General features: G+C 56.3%; 9 protein-coding genes across 28 annotated transcripts; 7 read left to right on the forward strand and 2 right to left on the reverse strand.

Moving 5' to 3' along the window:
• Positions 1-368: 368 nt before the first annotated feature.
• Positions 369-1,597, reverse strand: H310_14868 (hypothetical protein). 19 transcript variants are annotated; one of them, XM_008882829.1, is made up of 4 exons: positions 1,327-1,594; positions 1,170-1,278; positions 1,044-1,111; positions 369-969 (listed from the first exon to the last, which is right to left on the reverse strand). In XM_008882829.1, the coding sequence occupies exons 1-3, from the start codon at positions 1,527-1,529 to the stop codon at positions 1,067-1,069; spliced, it is 357 nt and encodes a 118-aa protein (XP_008881051.1). In that variant the 5' UTR covers positions 1,530-1,594; the 3' UTR covers positions 369-969; positions 1,044-1,066. The 19 variants fall into 19 exon arrangements, with proteins under 19 accessions (XP_008881051.1, XP_008881050.1, XP_008881040.1 ...); XM_008882828.1 differs by having other exon boundaries at positions 369-997; XM_008882825.1 differs by having other exon boundaries at positions 530-997; positions 1,044-1,107; positions 1,327-1,529.
• H310_14869 (hypothetical protein) lies at positions 1,580-2,131 on the forward strand (the record flags this gene model as incomplete). The annotated part of the gene is made up of 1 exon (XM_008882831.1): positions 1,580-2,131. The coding sequence occupies one exon, from the start codon at positions 1,580-1,582 to the stop codon at positions 2,129-2,131; it is 552 nt and encodes a 183-aa protein (XP_008881053.1).
• Positions 2,132-2,316: 185 nt separating this feature from the next.
• H310_14870 (hypothetical protein) lies at positions 2,317-2,571 on the forward strand (the record flags this gene model as incomplete). The annotated part of the gene is made up of 1 exon (XM_008882832.1): positions 2,317-2,571. The coding sequence occupies one exon, from the start codon at positions 2,317-2,319 to the stop codon at positions 2,569-2,571; it is 255 nt and encodes an 84-aa protein (XP_008881054.1).
• Positions 2,572-2,581: 10 nt separating this feature from the next.
• Positions 2,582-3,988, forward strand: H310_14871 (hypothetical protein). Its single transcript, XM_008882833.1, has one exon. It carries the CDS (start codon positions 3,023-3,025, stop codon positions 3,644-3,646), a length of 624 nt encoding a protein of 207 aa, XP_008881055.1. The 5' UTR covers positions 2,582-3,022; the 3' UTR covers positions 3,647-3,988.
• Positions 3,989-4,145: 157 nt separating this feature from the next.
• H310_14872 (hypothetical protein) lies at positions 4,146-4,983 on the reverse strand. The gene has a single exon (XM_008882834.1). It carries the CDS (start codon positions 4,842-4,844, stop codon positions 4,260-4,262), a length of 585 nt encoding a protein of 194 aa, XP_008881056.1. The 5' UTR covers positions 4,845-4,983; the 3' UTR covers positions 4,146-4,259.
• A 286-nt stretch (positions 4,984-5,269) lies between these two features.
• Positions 5,270-6,095, forward strand: H310_14873 (hypothetical protein; the record flags this gene model as incomplete). Its single annotated transcript, XM_008882835.1, has 4 exons — positions 5,270-5,478; positions 5,534-5,754; positions 5,802-5,878; positions 5,925-6,095. The coding sequence occupies 4 exons, from the start codon at positions 5,270-5,272 to the stop codon at positions 6,093-6,095; spliced, it is 678 nt and encodes a 225-aa protein (XP_008881057.1).
• Positions 6,096-6,271: 176 nt separating this feature from the next.
• Positions 6,272-7,560, forward strand: H310_14874 (hypothetical protein; the record flags this gene model as incomplete). Its single annotated transcript, XM_008882836.1, has 3 exons — positions 6,272-6,316; positions 6,385-7,116; positions 7,165-7,560. The coding sequence occupies 3 exons, from the start codon at positions 6,272-6,274 to the stop codon at positions 7,558-7,560; spliced, it is 1,173 nt and encodes a 390-aa protein (XP_008881058.1).
• A 126-nt stretch (positions 7,561-7,686) lies between these two features.
• H310_14875 (NEK protein kinase) lies at positions 7,687-9,583 on the forward strand (the record flags this gene model as incomplete). The annotated part of the gene is made up of 6 exons (XM_008882837.1): positions 7,687-7,957; positions 8,017-8,137; positions 8,215-8,287; positions 8,357-8,724; positions 8,778-9,053; positions 9,112-9,583. 6 exons carry the CDS (start codon positions 7,687-7,689, stop codon positions 9,581-9,583), a joined length of 1,581 nt encoding a protein of 526 aa, XP_008881059.1.
• A 14-nt stretch (positions 9,584-9,597) lies between these two features.
• Positions 9,598-14,465, forward strand: H310_14876. 2 transcript variants are annotated; one of them, XM_008882839.1, is made up of 24 exons: positions 9,598-9,809; positions 9,861-10,026; positions 10,077-10,339; positions 10,421-10,477; positions 10,519-10,634; positions 10,682-10,790; positions 10,836-10,919; positions 11,024-11,284; positions 11,330-11,372; positions 11,434-11,608; positions 11,653-11,755; positions 11,804-11,871; positions 11,916-12,051; positions 12,097-12,153; positions 12,201-12,374; positions 12,417-12,686; positions 12,739-12,761; positions 12,811-13,157; positions 13,213-13,454; positions 13,509-13,601; positions 13,678-13,737; positions 13,783-13,836; positions 13,890-14,086; positions 14,141-14,465. In XM_008882839.1, the coding sequence occupies exons 1-24, from the start codon at positions 9,624-9,626 to the stop codon at positions 14,370-14,372; spliced, it is 3,516 nt and encodes a 1,171-aa protein (XP_008881061.1). In that variant the 5' UTR covers positions 9,598-9,623; the 3' UTR covers positions 14,373-14,465. The 2 variants fall into 2 exon arrangements, with proteins under 2 accessions (XP_008881061.1, XP_008881060.1); XM_008882838.1 differs by having other exon boundaries at positions 13,509-13,631; positions 14,141-14,464.
• Positions 14,466-14,731: the final 266 nt, after the last annotated feature.

Raw genomic sequence — 14,731 nt, forward strand, 5'->3', positions numbered from 1 at the left:
CAACACGAATGGCACAAGTTATTCTGCGCCGAGGTCAATGCATTGATAAGTAGGGAGTGTAATCAAAGTGCGTCTATAGAAACGGTCAGCCCAAATGTGGAAAATTGTCGATTGTGAAAGCTCTGCACATCGAATGGCGATGGCGACTTAAAGGATGCCTATTTAGAAGGATCCCACATCAAACTGCAGCAACTGAAACGCATTACATCATCTCGAACTCGAATATTTCGAGGAGCGTCTATAGAAAACGGTCGGACTGTATGGTTGCAAATTCGGATTGATACCCTCGAAATACATTCGACCAATTTCATTTGACAGAATTAACCAGATAAAAAAAACGTAGATTTGAGTCTATCTAGGACAGTCGGGGAAGTTGCGATTGCGGTGGCTTTCATGGCAGTAATTCGATTGAGATTAGACTCATTGCCACCGGCCAGCAACTTTTGTCGGTCTGAGCCTCTGCCGTCAAATGGCGCATACTCAACTTCTCCGGATGCTACAACCTGTTATCCGGATTTCATGAAAGATCGCGAAATATGCGGGCGGTGATCGCACTTGCGGTGGTGGGACTGTGCCGAGGTGGACTCCACGACGCAGTCAACGACCAGGGGCATGAAGAATGTATGAGAAGACAACGCTTTACCCTTGATGTCGTTGTAGACGGCGAAAGCCGAGAGTTCATTCTGTCTTGGAATGTTGCGCCAGAGGCCGAGGCTGCGAACTTTTGCAAGACGTTGGACGTTCGCGGGTGTGGTGCATTGCTCGTGGAAGAAGTGCACAAGCAACTCATTTCAACGGATGCCCTATCGACCTACCTCGTTTGCCGCGGACATAACAGCGTCGAAGGACACACTTCGATGTTTCCAGTGTCGGAGCAAGTATTGCGATCGTTGGTGTCCGACGCCTCCACCATCCGCCGCGCGATGCAGATTGGTTTCAACGCTGGTCATTCTGCAATGACCATTCTGTCTGTCAACCCATCAGTGCACCTCACGAGCTATGACGTGGTTGAGCATCCTTACGCGCTCAAGGCGGCCGCATACCTCGACACTGTATTTCCTGGCCGTCACAAGCTCGTTCCAGGCGACTCGTCGGAAACAATCCCCGCTGCCTTTGAGCTGAGTGTGACACTGTTCGACTTCATCTTTATCGATGGCGGACACACGTACGACGTGGCAGCGGCTGATCTTCGGAACTGCATGCGAATGGCCCGAGCTGGAACATTGGTCGTGATGGACGATGTTGTAGGCACTCCGGCATCGTGGTGGACAAAAGGACCTACTCAAGCGTGGGATGAAGCTGTCAGGTCTGGAATTGTCGTCGAACTTGGCCGGATGGAGTCGTCGCGAGGCAGCGCCAAGGCTTCCTGGGTGCAAACATCCAGGTGTGCATCTTCCACTGGCGCCACCACGGCCGGCATGGACGGCCTCGCGTTCGGCTTCTACACAGGATCGGCAAAGCACCTCGTGGACACGTTGTTGCAACACACTGCGGAGGTTCAGTGATGGCCACTTGAGACGTGTAATCATTCCCTGTTATCCGGATAAGCAATCAACCGGAGAAAGATAAAGTTCGCAACATGACTTGGATGGGCTGGATGTTAACCTACGGCCGCAGCACACTGTTGCTGGCTGCGGTGCTGGTGCAGCAAACTACCAGTACGTCGATCAAAGGACTGGAGGGCCTAGACCATGGAACATGTCTACAAGGACTCGAAGCTACCGTTGAGATTGAAGTGGATGGACAACGCCACGTGTTTGCGCCAACATGGCAGAAACCTATAGCTGAAGCCACCGCGTTCTGTGGTGCCCTGCACGTGTATCAATCGAACTGTCCCGCTCTCGTAGCTCAGCAAGCTCAAGCCAAGCTCTCTGACGTTCATGCACTTGCATCGTACCTGAATTGCCGAGGGTTTGACACATTTGAAGGACATACGTCGCTCTTCCCTGTGTCGGTTCAAATTTTGTCCTCTCTCATCGCCGACTCGGCAATTCGTCGCGCGCTTCAAATCGGTTTCAACGCCGGCCACTCGACCATGACCTTGCTTCGTGCGAATCCGAATGTCCACATCACGAGCTTCGACTTGGCTGAACACCCATATGTGTTGAAGCAGCAGCGTTCTTGGACGTAGTGTTTCCTGGCCGCCATCGCCTCATTCCCGGTGATTCCACGACTACGATTCCAGTCTTCCCTCATAACATTGGTGACGAAACTCCATTTGACTTTGTCTTTATCGACGGAGGTCACAGTTACGAGGTGGCGGCGGCGGACTTACAAAATTGCCGACGACTTGCCCGTGCTGGCACCATTGTCGCGATGGACGACGTTGCCGGCGTGTCCAACTCGTTTTGGACGGATGGACCGACGCGGGCGTGGAATGAGGCCCTTGCTACTGGACTCGTCGTGGAGCTGGGACGTGTCGAGTCGGGCTGCGGCAACTCTACTCCAACGTGGGTGCGGCGGTCGCAGCACCTCTCACAGCCCGGCGATGGAATGTACGGCATGGCGTTCGGCATGTACACGGGCCATCTCCAAGGGCTGGTCGACTCGTTGGCCGAATTAGCCGCATAAGTCACCAAAAGCAGATAAAATGGTTTAAATAAAACAATGTTAAAGCCACACCGAGACCGCGTCGCCTTCGTTGTCGGAAAGTTGATGGCGCGGAGATCCGACCGACGGTTCCGACCGGCGTCGAATTGAGTCGTCGGTCGATTCAGTCTCCTTCTTGGTTAGTCCCCGAGGGCCTTGGAACCACTGCAACCGCGACTCTCTCGTGCGGTTGGCGCGGCTTGGGCGACCTGACGATGACAACGAGTTGAGCTCGTTCTGCAGGGACTGGACTTGCTGGGCAGACTCTGCTTCGACGCGCAGCTTCTCTTGCGCAATGAGGACGATGCTTTGCTTGGTGGCTTCCAGCGTGGCTTGGTGCACCTGGAGCTCGTGTCGGAGCTGCTCAACTTCGACTTGAAGGCGCTGCTGCTCAGCCAAGTCGGTCGCCAGTTTCGAGTATTTGTGCTTGCGCATGACCGACGCAAGCAAGTGCGAGGCTTTTTCATACTGCAGCTCCTTTTGCAGGTGCTCAACTTGCGCTTTCAACTCTTGCGCGTACTGGGCCTTCTCGGCAGTGGTCGACCCCAACGGCACAAACTTGCGGAACGAGTCAATCTCGGGCAGTTTGAGCAGTCCATGGATCTCGTTCACGACAGCGCGCTTCAACGAGTCCAACTCCGACTCTTCGGAAGGCTTGGTCGCATCGTTCAAGCCACTCGTGTCGTCGGCCTGCATGATCTGGGTAGAGTACTTGAGCTGTTGTAGTTCCTGCTTCATCTCTTCAATATGCTTTTCAGTCTTTTGTACTTCCGTATCCGCGGTAGAATCGGGGATCGCGGTGGCCGTGGATGCTTCTAAAGCCATGGAAGCTGTCGACGGAGCCTCTCGCGAATCAAGCCATGCTGCCAGCGCTTCTGCCCGTTGCAGCAATGTAAATGCCTTCTTCTTCAACGTTCGCTGGGTGGCAGCATCGAGTTCATTTCGTCCGATCTCGGTGAAAATCCCACCGGCGTCAGCGTACTCGTTCACTGCTGCCGCAAAGTCTCGACCTCGTTCTTTCGCCATTGCGGATTTGGTGATTTCGATAGCGCGTTGATACAACTGCTGTTGGCAAGCAGTATCATTCCGTCGACCCTGGTTCATTTGGGAGGGCAGATGCACGGTCTGCGTTGGAGATAATGGCGATTTGACCACACAAGCCGGCGGTGCCACTGGGATGGTCGACGTTGTCGGAGGTGGGGCGACCGTGTCCTCCTCCTCCCAATCATCTTCGCATATCTCATCATGACTTGGAATGGCCATGTAGGACGCAGTGGGTAATTGTGAACGCGCAGGTGCGGATGGAGCGCGGCCTGCGCGCAATTTGGCCAACTGCTCCTCCAACGTGGACGGCATGGCACCGACGGATCCCCGACGAACTACGCACGTTGGACACCCCTGTGGATGATGGAAATCGGAAATTCGAAATTCAGCCAATTACATCTCACGCCGTCCAAGTCCCGAGTTGTGATTGGCCAGATTTTAGATTTCCGAGGATCCATCAAGGAGGAGGAAAAGAACGCAGCGACGACCAGCGAGGTCGCTCAACAAACCGATTGAGGCAGACGGGACGATGTCAGATTACGAAATGATACATGGAGGCGGGACGGTTGTCTCTATGGCCTCGCAGTGGTTGCCCTGGGTCTCGACGTCTGCTGTGCAAGTGGACTTCACGACAGGAATCTTGTACGTAGGCACCTTGGGCTAGCGACGTGCGAGTCACAATTCAAGGCACTCCCGGGGCAAGAACCACGCATGAGGAGGTTGCTCCATCGCTCTAATCGTTCGGCTTGTATCAGCAACGAGAAAGCCTCCATCTTCAGCGCATTCTGCAGGAAACCAGGTGGTGACGCCCGCCCAGCTCGCAGAAATATGCACCCCGCCTCTGTATAGAGGTCCAACGCGTCTCGGTACGCAGCACTTGACTTTTCCATATCGAGGGCTTTTCGTTTCAAACTAATGGCGTGGTCGATGTATGCCTTGATATCGTTCGTTGTTGTGGACCCCTTGCTCGAGACGATCTTGGCATGTGTCGTCGAGACATGGCAAGTAGCGAACTGTTTCGGCGCAATGTATACAATAGCGTCCGAGTTGTCGCCTTCCCAGTCGTCGTCGTCGAGTTCTTGGACGTCCATGTATGTTCCTCTTGGTGGCAAGCGGCTTGACGTGGAGCTCGACGAGACTGGCCTTTTCTCCTCCCCGGCTTCCCCGCCACGCATCTTGGCGAGAAGTTCGTCTAATGACGCACAAGCCATGGCTTGAGCAATGCTTGCCGCGGCCGCTGTGCCCTGGACTTGTGTCCACGAAAGCACTGCCCTTTCATGGACGTGTTTGACAATCCCGTTCGCACCCTCTCCTCTGAAATACGTTTTATCAATATGACCTTATGTTGACACCCACGTTAAAACTGTAATTTCAACGTGGGACTCGAAAAAACAGTTCGAGCGGTCAGGTGTAGGAGCACTCTCAGGAACAACAGCTCGCACAGTTGTGTCCTCGCTTGAGCTTCGTTCATGCAGCATGACTTCAAAAATGCTATCCCTTTTGCCTCATTGGCGATATTGCATGCCAACATGCTTGTGATTACAATAAAACGTGTTTGGGATATTTGTTTAAACAATTGTCTCAACCCGCGTTGGACACCGCGGCGAGCCAATGAAATCGGCACATCAACGCGACCATGCCGGCCGTCGCGGTTGGCGACACGCGCTACGACCTGTCGGAAGTCCTGGGAAGCGATCGGTTGGATGCGCTCTTCTCTGATGCGTGGACTGGGTCAAGAGTGTGGAATGCCAGCATCTTCCTATCGAACCACCTTGTGCGACTGCATGAAGAAGGCCGCTTTCTTGGTGGCAGTCCAGCGTCTGTGGTCGAACTCGGCAGCGGATGGTACTATGCACACCCCATCCAATGCTACCTTGATGGGATCCTAAGTTGTCTGCAGTGGACTTGTTGGCCTGGTTGCACGAGACCTCGGCGCGGCGCAAGTGGTGGTGACCGACCAAGCCGAAATCGTCGACCTGCTGAAGATGAACATTTCTCAAAACACGACCGCCACATCAGGGCGTGGTCACGTCCGTGCAGTGGAATTCACGTGGGGATCGCCGTCCTATGAAACATTGTGGGTCGACAACGCTCCGTTCCAGTATATATTGGTGTCGGATTGTATGTTCCTCCTGCACACCACCAGCTCATCCAAGGTGTTCCGACAGGTATAAACCCCATCTACGGCACAGAATCGTGGCGGAATTTGGCTCGAAGCATTCGCGACCTGGGCAATGCGTCGACCGTACGTCAGGAGCCATCAACCATCGGCGTCTGACGTCGTGTGACAGGTGTGCTATTTGACCTACGAGGAGCGAGGCGACAACGCTGCACTGGCAGACTTCCACACGTTCAGTCACGACTTCTTGGCGCACGAGCTGCTGTTGCAAGAAGGCAATATTCACCTGTACAAGATCACCCAGAAGGTCCATGGCGCGACCGGAGCCGCGTGGAGCGCCTGACGCCCCTTGCTGCTGCGGTTCGCTCGGAAAGCGTTGCCTTGTTTAAATGCGAGGCAGTGTCGTACAAAGTTCGCTTGTCTTGGTCGCACTTAATCGAGTCCATCCGCCCAACCCCAGTTTGTCAAATCTAGTGTCCCTGCGTCGGTGAAGTGGCCAACACAGGGCGGCGGAGGACGATGGTGGCTGCGAACAAGATCGTCGTGTGCGACAATGGGACTGGTGTAAGTGTGATGTGATGGTGGACGAGCGGACGGCTCGGCTTGCTGAGCATGGTGCGGTTGTCTTGTAGTTTGTCAAGTGCGGGTTTGCCGCGGAGAACTTTCCTCGGCACGTGTTTCCGTCCTTGGTAGGGCGGCCGATCTTGCGCGCAGAGGAAGCAATCAACAGCGATGTAATTCTGAAAGACGTCATGTGTGGGGACGAAGCGGCATACGTGCGAAGCAACCTGCAGATCAGCTATCCTGTCGAGAATGGCATTGTGAAGAATTGGGAAGATATGGAGAAGTTGTGGGACTACACGTTCCACGAGCGACTGCAAGTGAACCCCAAGGAAATGCGCATCTTGCTCACGGAACCCCCGCTCAACCCCAAGGCCAATCGTGAAAAGTTGGTCGAAATCATGTTTGAAAAGTACGGCTTCGACGGCACGCACATCTCGATCCAGGCGATGCTGACGCTGTATGCGCAAGGCATGCGCACGGGTGTCGTGATCGACAGCGGTGACGGCGTATCGCACGTCGTGCCTGTGTACGAAGGGTTCGTGCCCCAGCATCTCATTCGACGCCTGGACGTCGCGGGGCGGCACATCACGCAATACCTAATCAAGCTGCTCTTGTTGCGTGGATATGCTTTCAACCGGACGGCCGATTTCGAGACCGTTCGACAGATCAAGGAACGCCACTGCTACACGGCGTTGGATCCGGTGGTGGAGCGTCGGTTGGCTCTGGAAACGACAGTGTTGGAGGAAACGTACGAGCTGCCCGATGGCCGTGTGATCAAACTCGGCCGCGAACGCTTCGAGGTACGTCCCCGCGGAACACGGCAAGTTGAGTGCTTCATTACGTTGTAGGCTGCGGAAGCCCTCTTCCAGCCGCACTTGATCGGCGTCGAAGGGCTCGGACTCAGCGACATGCTGTTTGAGATGTGCCAGAAGGCCGACATCGACCTTCGCACGGAATTTTACAAAAACATTGTGTTGAGCGGCGGGTCGTCCATGTACCCCGGTCTCCCGAGCCGTTTGGAGAAAGACATCAAGGACAGGTACTGCGCCGACGTGCTCAAGGGGGACAAAACTCGCTTGAGCAAGTTTCGTCTGCGCATAAACGACCCACCTCGCCGCAAGCACTTGGTTTTCCTCGGCGGGTCGGTGCTGGCCGACCTCATGAAGAACGAAGATTCGTTTTGGATTTCCAAGAAAGAGTACGACGAGCAAGGCGCGCGGTGCATCGACAAATTGTCCAAGTGATGCCCCGGCGTAGTAGTCGAAATCTAACTTTAGAACGCGACTATCTCGTGGGTGTGAGGTGGCGGTGTCGCAGCGCATGCCGCGCCGACCCGCGTGGCCATTCCGTTGATTGAGGCAGACACACGCATGGACCAGTACACGCGGATTCGACAACTCGGCGAAGGGTCGTTCGGAAATGTGTACCTCATGCGGGAGAAGCGGGAAGGTGGGAACCTCGTGTGTATCAAGGATATTCCGATCGCCCCGACGTCGCTCAAGGCAAAGCGCGGCAAGTCGGGCGCAAACGAAGCACAACTTATGAAGCGGCTGCGCCATCCCAACCTAATTGTGTACCTTGACTCGTTCGAGTCGAGGAACCATCGACACTTGTTCATCGTGATGGAGTACTGCTCGGGAGGTACGCCGTCCAGCAATCGCTGCACGAGCCAGACCTGATGCATGAGTGGAGTGCACCAGGCGACTTACATGCGACCCTCCAAGGCAAACGCCGCCTCGAATCGGAGGCCACTGTGTGCCTCTGGCTCGTCCAGATCTGCCTCGGGCTCCACTCCATGCACCATCGTCGAATCATGCACAGGTACACCAACGGTCGTCCCGCCGCAAACGTGCCCGAGCGCGGTGACGCTGCTACCTTTGCTCATAATCCATGCTCAGGGATATCAAGAGCCACAACATTTTCATCTCGCACGACGGCCACTTGGTCCTCGGGGACCTCGGCATGTCTCGAGTACGTAGTTGTGTGGATAACGCTGTCATGCGAACCGCCAACGTGCGTACTGGTCAATGAATGTGGCAGGAGCTCGATCAAGACGACCTCGCCCACACGACTGTCGGCACGCCTTACTTCATGTCCCCCGAGCTCTGCGACGGCGATGGGACGTACTCGTATGCATCGGATGTGTGGGCCGTCGGGTGCGTGCTGTATGAAATGTGCACTTTGCACTTTCCATTTGAGGCCAAGACAACCCCCGCCCTCGTCAAGAAGATCTGCACAGGCGACTACACGCCTCTCGACCGAAAGTACAGCCCACACCTTCGCCAGCTCCAGGACGACCTCTTGGCAGTGAACCCGACGCATCGCCCCACGGTCCAACACATCCTCACAAGCGCCTTCTTGCGACCGGCGCTCGAGTGCTATGTGTCAGATGTCGTCAAGTGCGGCTCGTACGACCACCACCTTTCATCTCACGTCGGCGTCCACTAACCACGGGCAGTAGCAAGCACCACGCCGATGAATTGCGCACGCAGCTGCATGAGTTGCGCCTCGACGCGGTCTGGTCGCATGTCCACGACCAACTGAAGCCCGCACGTCAATCGTCGCACCCCCCCGGCACTGTCACCTCCATCATTCCCCCGAATCCACTCATTCCAGCTCACAACTACAAGCTGGAGGACGACATGCTGCAATGGCTCGAAAACGAACGGCAGCGTCATCTTGTCTTGGTCTTGGGTCGCATCAAGGAAGCCAGGTGCAGCAACAACCTGTCCCCGAGGTACGCATAGCTCCAGACCTCCACTTCGCTGCATCACCGCTCATCTCGACGGTCGCAGACCTGCCGTGCCCCAGACGATCGTTTCCCCCGAGTCCCCACGCCGGTGCCCCCCACCGACCCCAGACCCTGCATGGCGCCCCCCCGTGCAATCTTGCGCCCCACCAGCGAGACATTTGTCATCGGCACACCGCGCGAAGCACAGCTCGGCCACATTGCCATTGGGTTTTCGGAAAGGAGTCCACATGACACCGAATGCAAAGCCGTACCTAGCTCAAGCATGCCAAGACGTTCGAGTGCTGCGGAGGTCTGTGTATGCACAGGCAGCCCATGCTCGTACGCACATAGCGGCTCACATGGTCCTCGCGTCGTCGTCGCCACCGAAACACGATGCATCTGCTTCGAGTGCAGACTCGATAGAGGATGCGGCAGTCGCATCTCCCGACGAAATCGACGCTGCCTTGCTGCAGTACCAGCGCGACGTCGAGCGGAGGTTGCGCCGCCAGGGAGGCAGACAATCGACACTCGATTAATTGTTGGAATAAAAACGGTTTTGAAACGGCGGCGGCGGCAATGACGACGCGCACCGCGGATGGCGTCGAAGTTCTTCGCGACCGACGGCGCGTGTTTTCACCAGATACACGGCATGCAGTGCCGTCCCAGGTGGATGCCAAGTTTAGACAGCAGCGCATTCTGGACCACACGAACCACGTCCCGCTCGACTCGTTGCTGCCTTCCCGTCCCTCTTATGTTCCCAAGGTTCAGGCACAGCGACGTCGATGCATGTGATCACCGCCGTCTTGGGAATAGATCCCTGAGTCGGTGAAGTCTCGAGCCATGCGCGAGAAGACTCGCGCCGGGACTGACATTCCCATGCACGTAACGCCGCTGCGGCGATGCAGCTTGCAAGCCCAGCAGAAGAATCGCGACGTGGCGAGCGACGCCGAGGAAATGACGGCGCTACTGCTGCGACTGGGTACGTCTCCGTAGTTGGCTCAAACGTGGGTGGTCGTGATTGCAACGTAGACCTGGACAACGTGTCGGCTCTCCACGCCTTGGAGGGGGGCAGCCAACGCATGTCCCAGGACGAGTTTCTCGCGACAGTTGTGGCCAACATCCACGGGACGAGCACCGTGTCGATGGAGGCGACTGTGACGCAGCTCTGCCACCTCTTCCACAAGATCGACCACGACGAAGACGGCGTAATCACATGGACCGAGTTCACGTCGTTCGTGTTGGAGTCCATGCGGGGCTACTCGGAGCAGCTGCTTGTCGACGGGCTCCACGAGGTGCGCTACCGATGGACACAAGCGAGCTAGCACCAAAGACAACTCGTTCCACACCTCACGACGGACTGCGCATGACGGTAGTACAACAAGACGGCAATCTCGACGCCCATTGTGGTGAATCGAGGCATGGAGGCACTCGTACGTTTGGACGAATGGATGGCTCTGACGCACTCACGTAGATTCAAGCAAATGACAGCCAGTGCTTCATCGGGTTTGAACAGCAAAGCAAGGTCTTTCAAGTGTACGATGCAAGCCGCCATGGTCAACTCGTTGGAACGTCAGCTCCCTGCACAGGGTACGCATGTCCCTCGCCCGGGGAACCACCACCCTCATGGAGCACAGAGGCCACTTGGTTGACATAACCACCGTTCCTCCATGGGATTACATTGTCGCGAGCACCACGAGCACCACCATCAACTTCTGGGACGGCCGCGAGCTCTTGCTGCGACAGGTACCACATCGCGCTCGACGATTCAACGCACTCACGTGTGGCTAGCAACTGCCGACGACAGAAGTGCAAACGGTCTTACGGTGGAACGACCAGCACAAGCTGCTGTACTCGGCCAGCACGACGGGACTGGTACGGGAGTCGTTGCAAGTGTCGTTGTCCGTGCAGTGCATTGCTGGTGGATGGGTCGCGGGTGCTGTCATCGAGCCGTGCTCACGTCCAGTCCTTGCGGCTAGATCCGAGCGTGGAACTGCGACACGTTGGAGTGCATGGGGACGGTGAACCTCAAGACAAAGCACAGCGTGACCGACATGACGTTCCTCAGTCCTCGCGCAAACGCTGTTGTGGCATCGTTGGCGCCGACGATCTCGATCATGGACATCAGTTCCAACAAACAGCTCCACCAGCTCGTCGGCCATCGACTTGGTGTCACGTGCGTCAAGTACTCCCTCGCCTATCGATACATCATCAGCGCCGGCCTCGACCATGACGTCCGCGTGCGTGCTTCATCCAACATGGAGGCTCCCTCACGATGCACGTAGCTCTGGAATCCTTACGTCGAGTCCAGCATTGCGACGCTCAAGGGTACATGGGACACGACCGCTCGTGCCACGATGTCGACCCATTATTTTCACGCTCTTTGTAGGCCATCACCACCAAGTGGTCGGGCTGACGTGGGTGGACGGCTCGCCAGAAGTGCACTCGGTGGATGATGCTGGGTTCGTCAAGATTTGGGACCTCCGCACGTATCGGTGCATACAGACGCTGTCGACAGTGGATAAGCACCTCTCGTCGGCGTCGTCCAACCACAAATCCACGAGGTGTCCCGATCCTTTGAAAGGACTGGTCCTCATCGCGTTGGCAGCGCCATGGTGTACCTCCCCGACTTGAATCGGATCGTCCTTGCTTCGTCTCGCGTCGACTTTCACGACGCCGTGCTCTGGAATGCCTCGGACGAAAACGCGCTCGTACGTTTGTGCTTTCGTGGAAATCAGCATGGTGCTCCAACGTCGTAGGAAAAAGAAACGCCGAGCATGGCGCTGTTCATGCCGTCCACGCTGACGATCCTCACGACGGCTGGACGGTGCGGACGACAGCTTGGTGCCCTCTCGTCACCTTGGGTTGTAGCCACGTCCGTGTGTGGAATGCGCAGACCGGTCAGCTCACGTACAACTTGCGCGCGCTCGTTCCGTCGACCATCTCGGCAGGATGCTACGGCCCTGGGTCCATTGGATATCTTGGGACCCAAACTGGCCGAGTTTACGTACGACGTCTCCGTCTGCGTCGGCCGTGACATGGGTGGCTGTAGTGCCTCAACGTAGTGTCTGGCACACTTGTGCGCAATCGTGCGGTCCATTCAAGGGAGGTGCGTGGACGGTCGACTACATGCAAGAGGGTCTGACTTGTGTCCAGGTGTCGTCGCTAGTCCTAGTGGAGTTCCGGGACCGGTCGGTGGCCCAACGAGTCGTATCGGCGTCACTAGATGGGACATGCGTCGTATCGGATGCCGAAACGCTGGCTCCGCTCAACACAATGAACCATTGGCATGGCGTGAATGGCCACCCGGCGACGCGCGTCGTACCGTTGGTAGTCACCGTTCATCGAATCGTGGTTCACGAGTAATGGTAGGACGTCCATCCGCCACACGATTACTTTGTCCCGCACCCGACAAAAGCCATGTACTCGGACTATGCGCTGGACTGCCTCAAGCGCATCTTCGCCGTGTACGACCCGGACAAGACCGGCGAGACCGCATTCAGCCATGCCGCGCCCCTTTTCGACGCCGTGGTGAAGCTCAACCACCGACCGTGCCAGCGCAACGAATCCTACCTGGCCAAACTCTTGTTGGCATCGTCCAAATCGCCCGCTACGACTCTCACTTTTGTCGACTTTTTGCTCGTACGATTCCGATGTGTGCCAGTGCTTGGTTGACGTGTGGCGTTTGGGGTAGATGGTCCATGACACGTGGCACGGGTGCGTCGTCTCGGTGAGTTTGGTTGGCATGATAACGTCACGTGCCCAGGCTGGGCTACGCCGCAGCCGACATCGGGTGCGTCGCAGTGTCGCATCAGTATAACGTGATCGTGACCGCGTCGATGGATGGCCACTTTTGCGTGTGGCACGGCTCCAAGTGCGAGCCCCTCGCGTCGTCGTCGCGACCGATCGGCGAGCACACAGGCATCACAGCGATCGTGTTTCTGGAGCCGCATCCGATCTTTGCCGTCGCAAACGACCACGGTGGCCTCGAACTATATGCGATCCCGCCACATCCGCTGCGTTACGACTGCCTCTTCCGCACGGCGTCGCCAGCGACGATCCACAATATTGCATGGTGCTTGCCACGAACGCTCGTCACGGGTGATGAAGAAGGCACGTCCGTCGGCCCTCTTGCATCCGTCCAAGCCTGCATTCAACACTCCTCTAGGCAACGTCGCATGCTGGCGCATCGACGGGCTCTTTGAAAAAGTCTCGGAAGACGACAACCATACCAACATCAGTGACTCGAGACGGACGGCGCAGGAGCTCATGCAAACCAAACAGACTCTTGTCGCCAAGTCCCGGCGCCGGCGTAGACGGAGCACTCACCAGTACGAGTACACGTTAGAAGGACAAGTGTCGCTCGATGCGTCGTGGTCAGCCCATATCGACGCCCTTTGCACCCTATACGTACGTTTGCGCAACATCCTCAGGAACTTGTTAACCGAGGGCGGGTCGTCGTAGCCGTGCAATGCGGCCAACCAGACGGCGTCGCACGTAGTCACGTGTGGCTGGGATGGATTCGTTCGCGTATGGGCCCTGAGCGAAGAGCGCCTGGTGGGCACGCTTATTCGTGGCACTCAAGATGTACTGCCGCACGTATCTGCTCCAAGGCACTGATCTGTCATGTTAGAATCCCCATCTGGATGATAACGTGGCATGGGGACTCACTTTTCGGCATGCTGTGGCCAATGTAAGATGACGTTGTCAAGTACAACAGGGCTTAGTGACTTCTCAGGGCAAAATCGACGTCCACGCAGAGGCAACGCGCTTTCTCGCGGCATGCGACGGCGTAGGCAAGGAAATGCAATTCGTTGACCTGATACATGCGAATGAATCTCGTAGAGACCAACCACGGCGTCGCCATCATCTCCTTCCAATTCCTCTACCCTTGCTAAGTGTGATCCTGCCGAAGGAAAGAAGTTGCGGGCGGTGCGGCGAAAGGTATTCTCGGCGGGGACAGTGCGACGTCTGCCTTCAGACAAACGTACCCTCGACAACACGACGCTATTTGAAGATGGAGAGTTCGTCATCAGCCCAGTGTAAGACACCGCAACACACGGCTACATGCATGACGGATGGCGGCTTTGGTCCAGGGGTACACGTTGTGCAATGCGCCTCCAGGAAGCACTCGACTCGTTGGAACCAACAGTAGAGCGGGGTCAGCGTGAAAAGAGGATGGATCCACGCATTCAGCGAATCCAGCATGCGCTCAAAGTACTCCAACCTGCGCAATCTCAGCGCAGACTTCGCGTGCCCACCGACGACGCGAGCATCGCCGATCTTGTTCGTGGCGTATCGACGACGGATCAACACTCCGCACTATAGCGCCGCCTAATTGGCTACACCAGATGGGACCAGATCTGGTTCCGGATAATCTATCCGGATATGAATCTCGGAATCATATGAATTGAACGAGGAATTTAAAATACATTGAGATCTGCGTCAAACTGGTCAAATAATATGCACGTTTTGAATACAAGTTGGCCACCCACAGGCACTCAACGATCACTGATTGGCTGTTTAGATTTTATTTTAGCCAATCATAGGACTGAAATCCAGGCATGTGTTTCTTCGACCCTTCCCAGCATGTACTGTCAAAAGAACAGCGAATGTCCTCGATGAACTTGAGCCGCGAGCAGCAGAACGAGCTCCTCTTCGTCGGATTCAACCAGGACTACGGTGGG

This window comes from Aphanomyces invadans (assembly GCF_000520115.1).
Source record: "Aphanomyces invadans strain NJM9701 unplaced genomic scaffold supercont1.98, whole genome shotgun sequence".
NCBI lineage: Eukaryota > Oomycota > Saprolegniomycetes > Saprolegniales > Verrucalvaceae > Aphanomyces > Aphanomyces invadans.

Bases quoted from the DNA above. Each gene is read 5' to 3' on its own strand.
- H310_14868 (XM_008882812.1), bottom strand. From the start codon at position 1,529: ATGATTACACGTCTCAAGTGGCCATCACTGAACCTCCGCAGTGTGTTG. The intron at 970-1,022 runs GTAAGGATGCTC...ATGGGTTGACAG, and splicing joins TATGCGGCCGCCTTGAGCGC to ACAGAATGGTCATTGCAGAA.
- H310_14871 (XM_008882833.1), top strand. From the start codon at position 3,023: ATGACCGACGCAAGCAAGTGCGAGGCTTTTTCATACTGCAGCTCCTTT.
- H310_14872 (XM_008882834.1), bottom strand. From the start codon at position 4,844: ATGGCTTGTGCGTCATTAGACGAACTTCTCGCCAAGATGCGTGGCGGG.
- H310_14876 (XM_008882838.1), top strand. From the start codon at position 9,624: ATGACGACGCGCACCGCGGATGGCGTCGAAGTTCTTCGCGACCGACGG. The intron at 12,762-12,810 runs GTGCGTCGTCTC...TCACGTGCCCAG, and splicing joins GTCCATGACACGTGGCACGG to GCTGGGCTACGCCGCAGCCG. The intron at 13,158-13,212 runs GCACGTCCGTCG...ACACTCCTCTAG, and splicing joins CGTCACGGGTGATGAAGAAG to GCAACGTCGCATGCTGGCGC.